This window comes from Mytilus californianus, unplaced genomic scaffold (genome assembly GCF_021869535.1).
Source record: "Mytilus californianus isolate M0D057914Y unplaced genomic scaffold, xbMytCali1.0.p SCAF_2, whole genome shotgun sequence".
NCBI classification, from domain to species: Eukaryota; Metazoa; Mollusca; class Bivalvia; order Mytilida; family Mytilidae; genus Mytilus; species Mytilus californianus.
The window spans coordinates 99,994,122-100,003,182 of record NW_026262668.1 but is presented as its reverse complement, the minus strand read 5'-3'; the positions used below and the strand labels follow the sequence as shown (position 1 = coordinate 100,003,182).

The window sequence follows — 9,061 nt, the reverse complement described above, 5'->3', positions numbered from 1 at the left end:
TTAAAAGTATGGTGATGTTGGGCAGGCGGGGAAAAGTGGGTATCTTATCTGTGTAATCGACTCCTCCCAACAGTTTTCAATTCAGATCCATGAAACTTCACAAAAAGATTGCACTTATGTTTGAGTTGTGCACCCACTATTATGGAATTATTTGAGGATTTTTTTCACATATTTCCGGACTTCGGAACTTAGTCATTTTTCAGTAAAATATATGAAAGAGGGTAAAAGTTTTGTGTAATTAACTCCTCCTACAGTTTTCAAGCCAGATCCCTGAAACTTGGAAAATTGCAGGTATGTCGAAGTTGTGCATTTGCTATTATGGAATTGTTTGAGGAATTTGTTCTCTTTTTTTCCAGACTGGGGAACTTTTTCAGAAAAAATTTGGTCACAAATATTGCAACCCTGCAATTTGAGACTTTGATCAATCTTTAGATATACAATGTATTATTTATTGGAAATATCAAAATTTAAAAGAAAAGCCAACAGGGTCAAGTTCAAGTTTTACTGAAGGTATTATGAACTTTGTTTTTTTTTTAAATCACAAAATCATCTTTTGAGATTTTATCACAATGTAAGGAATACATCTATGGATGTAACAAAGTCCTTGGTGACTTATAGTCTATCAGCAAAGAATCAAAATGATATATCACAATTTGCATTTAAAGAATAGGCTTTATCAGGAAGGTTCTTTTTTCAAAATTTTGGAAGGCAAAAGGCAAAGGAACAGTTTCGCAATCTTGAACAGGAAAAAGGTTGCAAGAAGCGACACAATGATTCTGACAATATCCAAACAATTCCCCTTTTCAAACCTGCAACAAATGTAAATCCATGACAAGCAGACTGTTGATTAGAAGAATATAATTTGAAGACCCAAGTCTTTTTACATTATATATTTTTTTTCAAAAGTCATTGATGAAAGCTACCAAAGTTAAACCATAAGGAAATTTCAAACATTTAAAAAAAAAATTAAACCACATTTCTTATAAATTTATGACATAAAGTGGACATGTTTAATGAGTGAGAGTAATAACTGGTGTAGCCATTATGACCTGGTGGCCTAAAAAGAAATAGTTATAATATAAAGCATTTTTATTCATAAAAACAATTTGTGTATAATTTGGGGAACATTCAAGTTCTCAAGAGCTTGTATTGATCACCAGATTCATGTGATTTCACATAGTGTTCAACAGAGATTTAGAAGTAATATAAAATCTGACCGATATAAATCCTAAATTGCTTCTTGCAAAACAGGTTTTCAAACATTTGAATTGTTTTGTAAGGGACTTTTAATACACTATTCCTGCAAACTGTGGTCCAAATTTTCATTTAAATTTAGAAAATATGATGAAATGCTCTAGACTTCAAGGGGAACCTACAAGACATCCAAAAATATCGTTGCTGTTCTCAATTCTCAATCCTAATATGAATTCATGTTTCAAAATAGAATAGCTTTTTTCCAATGGTAACTATATACCTTCACTGACCCTTTTCAGTATTTAGTAAACAAAATCCTTTGTTAAGATGTCCATTGATACTTTTTAAAACAGTTTACATACTAGTAATGGTTTCAATAAAAAAAAAAGTGTGTCAGTAAAATAAAGATTTGCCTCTTATTTTATACATTCACCCATAATGAATTTTTGTTGAGACATTTCCTTTAATTGCTCCATCCAAATTTACTTTAAAAAAAAGAATGCTTAAAAGTTTATGGATGTTGAATGCCAGGTGATGAGAAAAGGTAACACCAGCTCTATGAGTCTCAGGTGAACTAAAAAGTGTTATTTGAATGTATAATGTTTTAACTGAAGTGGCTAGTAGCATTTCAGTTTTTAATCATGAAATACAAGACATCTTCGTGAGAGAAAAACACACAAAATAACATACACAGATGAAACACATGTAGATCTTTCAAATATTAATTTATAGAATAAGAATTGTATTTTTCTTAAATGTTTTAAAAGAACACATATCTTTTTATTGCAATATCTTTATCAAACAAAAAAGTATCTATTTACCCTGAAAAGATTTAAAACTGTAATAACTACAGAAATGTACCAGTTTAAGTATTCAATTTAATGTCACATAATTATGTAAGGTCTACACAAATTTAAAATATTAATAAAAAAATGTATATTTAGTAAACAAAAAAGTATCAAAGAAAATCATGTTGAATCACAATAATCATATAAAGATGCCAGTCAAAATTTAAAAAAATTTGTTCGATTTCATAATACAGGATCAACTGTCAAGTCCATCCAACTCATGGTTTAACAATCTACCTGAAAATAAATCAAATTAGTCTACTTAATCAATAAGTTCACTCAATCCATAAACATATAAAGTGAAATACTTTCATAATTTAAGCAAATATAACTAATTAATATTAATTCAGAACATAATATGTGCAGGTCAACTCACAATCAAACTACGAAAAAATAACATAAATGTTCTGTTGTATATTACTTATGTTTCAAATGAAATCTATTTTATATACTTAACAACACAAGAAAGCCGATGGTTGATTTTATCAAAGTATTCTGGATTTTTGTGTGCAGTAAATATATCTTACAAAATGTATCTTGTTTACAGAAAAATCACTATAGAAATTTTTTACAAAACAATTTTCTCCATTACAATTAAGGTTCAGAGCTTCAAAGAGAAGAACCTTTCGCTTTTTAAACCTATATAAATTACTAAAATAAGACCACAATATAATTTTACTAAAATAAGATAACAATATCATGTGTTTACCATTATGGTCACCACAGTTCATATGGCATACTAATTAAGGCCAAGGACAATGGTCAATTAAAGTCTTCACTAACAGTCACATTTGCTACTAAATATTCCAATGTGCCAAAAACCATCCTATCATATGATTTAACCAAAACCAACTTAAGGATACCAGAAATGACAAATAAAAAAAAGGACTAGATTTTTCTTTAATGTATTAGCTCTGGTTTGTACCTGTATTTTAGTTTTAAAAATATTTGTCTTTTAATAAGAACATCTTACTAGGTACCTGATGACCAGCATTATTTATTTTAGGTAAAAATGTGATTTATTATAAACTTACATATAATATATAGGTTAACTGTCAAATCCATAGGTGCCTTTCATTTCTGATACTTTATTAATATACTCCTTCTCTGCATCCTCCTTGGATTTACCTGAAATATTAGCAATAAAAAACAATGAACTAAATTATCAATCACTCAAGGGGATATTTAGTGAAAAATCTTGAATTAATCAAATTCAACATTTTTTTTTCCTTTGTGCTTTGGTTAAGGGCATACCATACAGATCTAACTAAAGGTACATGTGTACTGGAAGTTTTTGCCTTGAAAGACATTTGCTTTCATCAGTAAAGATATAACTTGATTATAAAACTAAGGTGATACTTTGAGGCAAAGGTTTTGAAGATAATGTATAATGTATAGTGTACTGATAGACATTAGTTGTCAAATATCATCAATTCAGTGATGAAGTCAAATTGTGAAATTTGCTCACAGGAAGTTCTTTAAACAAACAGGTACGTAAATGTATGATCTCATTGATTTAAATGATATTTTGCAACAACTGGCATGTGAAACTACATATGAATATCCAAATGAGATGCTGTCAAAATGACACCGTTCCTGGTATTTTATTTAACCTCTGCCCTCCCTTCCAGTGAATTAAATGGTTGCTCCCTTAGACTGCTTTGGCTTTACTGTTTCTTTCATTTGAATTGTTATCTGCTTTAAACTTTTGACTTCTTTGGATTTTCCAATCATTTACAGGGGCAGATCCAGGGTTTGAGGAAAAAAATTAAATATCAAAAATACCGAACTCCTAGGAAAATTCAAAACGGAAAGTCCCTTATCAAATGGCAAAATCAAAAGCTTAAACACATCAAACGAATAGAAAACAAGTCATATTCCTGACTTGTTACAGGAAAGGTGGAGTAAGTGTTTATAATGGTAAAAAAAAAAAACTCAGAGGTCGAACCCTGAACAGTTGGGGCAAGTATGGACACAACATTCAAGCTTGATACAGCTCTGAATTTGGATTGTGATTAAATTTTTGACACAGCATAGGTTTCTGACACAGAATGAATGTGGTCTAAGAACTTAAAAAATTTTAATTTACCTATTCAAACCATATCATTATTATTTGCTTTAATATATAAATCAGAAATAACCAACTTAAAACAGAAAAAAAAAAAAAAAAAAAAGGAAACCCCCCCCCCAAAATTTTTTGAATCCCCTTATGATTCATCACCCCCAAACTCAATCCCAGCCTTCCCTTTGTGGTATGGTACCTTGCAGTACAATTTCAGAGAGATCCATACACTTGAACACAAGTTATTGTCTGGAAACTAGAAAAATGCTTGTTTTTTGGCCCAAAATTCCTAAACGTTTAGGGCAATTACCCCAAACTCAATTCCAGCTTTCCCTTTGTGATATGGAACCTTGTAGTACAATTTCAGAAAGATCCATACACTTGCACACAAGTTATTGTCATGAAACTAGAAAAATGCATGTTTTTTGCCCCTTTTTTTGCCCCTAATTCCTAAAATTTTGAGGCAATTACCCCCAAAATCAATCCCAGCATTCCCTTTGTGATATGGAACCTTGTGGTACAATGTCAGAGAGATCCATACACTAACACACAAGTTATTGTCTGGAAGTTACAAAAATGCTTATTTTTGGCCCCTAATTCCTTAACTGTTGGTACCATAACCCCCAAAAATCAATCCCAGCATTCCTTTCGTGGTATTGAACCTTATGGTAAAATTTCATAGAGATCCATTCACTTAAACTAAAGTTATTGTGTGAAAACCAACGTGTCTTGGGACGAGGACGCCAACGTCATACCAATATACGACTGCATAAAAATGAAAATTGTCAGTAACAACATATTAAAATTTGAACAATACATGCAATATTGGTATAACAATTCCCAACTAATTAGATTGAAACAGATTTAAATGCCATTTCACAATCAATCGAGGACCATTACTCCTGAACAACATTTAGTGAAATTCATCAATATCAAATGTTGCCTCCATTTTGTCATCAGAAACATGGTTACTGCATGTTTTGGATCGGACCTTGTCCAAACTATTGTGAAACATTTTTGTGCATCTAATGATAGTAGTCATACATTGTAACTGTCACTATAATAACAATAATGTCAAATACCTTTTTGTTTTTCCCATGCATCCCATTTAGCCTTTCCTGTAAGATCTAACATTCCTGGTCTTGCTGTAATTGATAAATGTTAAATATAAAAATAGGAGTTTTATCATTTACCTATTATAAGGATTTTAGCACATTCATTGTTGAATGAACATGGGATAATTTCTCTATGAAATATTAGGAAATAAAACCAATCTATCAGCGGAACTAATTTGTATGTAGACAATTGACAGTTCCAATCAAAATTTGTCACCTATGATGAATTTAAGCAACTCAAAACTTTTTTTCGATTGCTAAGTACATTTGGGGTCAAATTACAGCAAAGTGCCAGCCAGATATGTACAATGTATTGATTTACAGATTATAGTATCTGAGATACAGAATTGACCACAAAAACTTGATCACTGATCCATGAAATGAGTTTGAGATCAGGTGGACCCTGTCTAAGGGACATGTAGATCTTGCAAGGATACTACATATACCAAATATAGTTATCCTATTACTCATAAGTGAGTATTTCCAACTACAAAAAAAAAAAAATTACACATTTTACAGGCAGTTGCTGAAACATGAAAATGAGGTCAAGGACAATGGACATATGTTAGACAGAAACTTTGTAGCATTAGGTATCTGCATACAAGCTACAAAGCATTCAGATCTTCTTCCCTCTGAAATACATGCATAAATCTTTATACAGTACTAGTAGTATACGCTGTCGCCACCAAATAGACTAATCATAGTATTAATCCAGTTTTGCATTCTTTGACTTTTGAAAACCAATAGAAAAATAACTTTGAGGACATTTTTAAGGTATATACATTTGTTAATTAATGTTAGATTTTCTATAATAAAATAGAATTACAAACATGTTTTATCAGTTGTAATACATTGTAAATTACCTGTATTAACATCCCCTACAGTTGTCTGTTTGAATAAGCTGTATATCATTAACATGTCATCATTACTAGGTTTGGTTTTCAAATTCTTCACTTCCTCTGCTGCTTTATTGAATTCCTGAAAAATTAAACTAAAAGTTTAAAACCGTATTTAAACTTTTTCAGGGAGTGTTAGACAAAGATGCAAGTTTATAAAAATTTTCTCTACAAAATGATTCTCCAAAGCGGAGGAGGACCGATATGGATTTAACATGCGAGGGCCAATATGGCTCTCCCATTGAAATTGCATTGGAAGCCCATATTGGCCCCAGTTCAGTTCAGTTATTTGTCCCGGGGAGAAATATGACTAGGCAAATATGCATTTATTACATGTACATATGCAAATCCCAATGTTTTTGTAACTAGTCACATTGTACCTGAATTTCCGAGAAAGCAGCGAAGCGCTAGTAAATGTAATGCATTGAAACTGTTATTATCTTTTATGAATTTCCTCATTTACAATATATAAATATATACATATATTGACATTCATATTTTTTTATATAAAACCTGAAGATTACTTATTTTTCTACTAACTTCCTCTTCCTTATACAATGCTATAAATGAGATTAAGATCTAGACCTGAAGGCATTGAAAATAAAAGAAAACACTCAATAAATGTAATAAATTAAAGAAAATTGTTTTAGTTTCAATATATCATATTTTTCACTTATTAAAACAACACAAAATTTTGAAAGAAATTGCATTAAAACTAACAAATGACAATGTCACCAATGATTTCAATTAAAGGTTAACAACTGAACTCGCATTACTTTGAAGATATCACATTTTGGAACAATCTTCATAAGGTATGCTTAAGGGTAAAGTTTGTAGACAACAATTTTTCTGGAATAATATTAATAAGATAAGCTCGAGGGAAAGTTTGCAGACGACACATTTCTGGAATAATCTACACCAGGTATATATACATGTACATGATGTACAAATGTATGCTTGAGGGAAAAGTTTGAAAATCCAACTTTGTGAACATCATTCAGAACAAAATTATTAATCTCATCCTCCATCAAACTAGACATTAAATAAAAAACACTCAATTCACCATCTGGTGATTAGACAGTCATGATGCACCGTCATAAAAGAATCCGCTTCCGATCATCCAAAATCATGTTCTCTCCCATGCATGTTCGCCCCTGCACAATTGTCGTCAAACTGATATGTACAAATGTAATCTAATACTAATGCATCTTCAAACAAAATGTCAATGATCTATCACAAGCAGTTCCCATCAAACTGACTTAAGCAGAAAACTTAACAATTGTTGACCCCGTCGCTGGAAAAGCAATCCCTACGTTTTGCTTTCCCTGACTTTCGTCACAGGCGAGACAAAAACAGCACTAAAATGTTTAGAGTATCTACTTTTTAAATTTAAAAGAGCACTAAAATATTTAAATAAAACCCTGATACATCTCAATACACCATTTACACACCAATACTATCTAATATGCACTAATATAAACAGTTTATTTAAGAATTAATGTAATAAATTCAAATAACAGTCATAATTGTTATCAAAGTTCAAAGTCCACTGTGGCGGAAAATCGTCTTCTGGTTTGGCTGATGCTCCATTCAGTCTTCATCAAACCACCCCCCAAAAAAATATTTCATTTTGAAATTCCAAAATTTTTATTAATGAAAATATAAATATTTTGATTTATACATATAAAAAAAATCTAATAATTCAATCATTACTTGAATTAAAATAGGGTGCGAAGGTGTGGGTGTGAACATGTATGGTGAGAACGTGTATTGGGAGCGAACAGACCCGATACCGTCATAAAACAGGTCATGATTATGGAGTAGTCCAAATAATTACACATCTTGAAAGGCTATTTTAAATTTTTGCTGCCACACCCAAACCTTTCTTGATTTCCTTCAGAACACTTTTTTCATGGCCAAAATATGATGAGTCCCTTGACTCACCTTCAAAAATACTTAGTGAGAACTACGCATTCTGTACACTTTGACTATATCTACGGCAGTTGCTGGGCGCGGCATCACCCTTAAAATTGACACCGTTTTCAAGCCTTGTTCAAAAATCATTGTTGCTCAAGTACAATAATAATTGATACTCACCGCTGACATTTTTCCTAGCTGAACGTTTTTGTGCGTTTTTCACTTCAGGTTATCAGGTTCGGTTTAAAATAATCAATATAGGGCACGCGTTTTCGTTACCAAAGTCCACACACACAAGCCGGATATTGTCAAGGACATATAATATTACATCAAGTTCGGACAGAATTTGTACAGCCTGCGGATTCTACATGTATAAATGCATGTAATGCAATGCGGCTCAAAATTGGTATAATGACTGAGTCATATCCTAGTTGCGCAGACTTTAGACTTTACCTGAAGTAAATCAAATTCATTCAAACAAATGTAATCAATAACTGATATATTGCAGTTACTAGAGACATATGACGTTTCTAATAATCCTAATACACCTATTTTGATTTTCAACGGAAAAAAACACTTTTTGTGAAGAAAATGATAAACTTCTGGGAGTTACTATAGATTCGGGCTTAAACTTAAAGTCATGTACCTGAAATAGGGAAAAAGGCTTCAAGACTATTATTTTAAATATTCTAAAACGAATGGGCAAATATTTAAAAATGGTAGGCCTGTTAACCCTTTGAGCGCCGAGACGTTGTTTTTTCACCTTGTTACGTTGCCATACATATTTCAATGACGTTACTATAAACGATACGTAACGTAACGTCAACACATTACCTACAAGCACATGCACGTTATCCTCACTAATCGATTAATTGGACATCTCATACATTCGAGGAAATTTCCAACATCCTTAGCACAGGCACTTGTCTCAGAAAAAAAATATTAAGGTATATAGGAATTTTTTTTTTCTGAGACAAGTGCCTGTGATCCTTAGGACTAACCTTTAAACTTGAGTAAACGTAGCGAACC

The 9,061-nt window shown here is 31.7% G+C and overlaps 1 protein-coding gene across 1 annotated transcript; it reads right to left on the bottom strand.

The window, feature by feature from the left end:
* Positions 1 to 1,071: 1,071 nt before the first annotated feature.
* On the bottom strand, positions 1,072 to 8,364 carry LOC127730572 (acyl-CoA-binding protein-like). Its single transcript, XM_052239022.1, has 5 exons — positions 8,213 to 8,364; positions 6,083 to 6,197; positions 5,187 to 5,249; positions 3,077 to 3,170; positions 1,072 to 2,279 (listed from the first exon to the last, which is right to left on the bottom strand). The coding sequence occupies exons 1-4, from the start codon at positions 8,219 to 8,221 to the stop codon at positions 3,091 to 3,093; spliced, it is 267 nt and encodes an 88-aa protein (XP_052094982.1). The 5' UTR covers positions 8,222 to 8,364; the 3' UTR covers positions 1,072 to 2,279; positions 3,077 to 3,090.
* Between the last annotated feature and the right edge of the window lie 697 nt (positions 8,365 to 9,061).

Coding starts and splice junctions, on each gene's coding strand:
- LOC127730572 (XM_052239022.1), bottom strand. Junction 5,250..6,082: donor TGTAGGGGATGTTAATACAG/GTAATTTACAAT, acceptor TATCAATTACAG/CAAGACCAGGAATGTTAGAT. Junction 3,171..5,186: donor TGCATGGGAAAAACAAAAAG/GTATTTGACATT, acceptor CTAATATTTCAG/GTAAATCCAAGGAGGATGCA.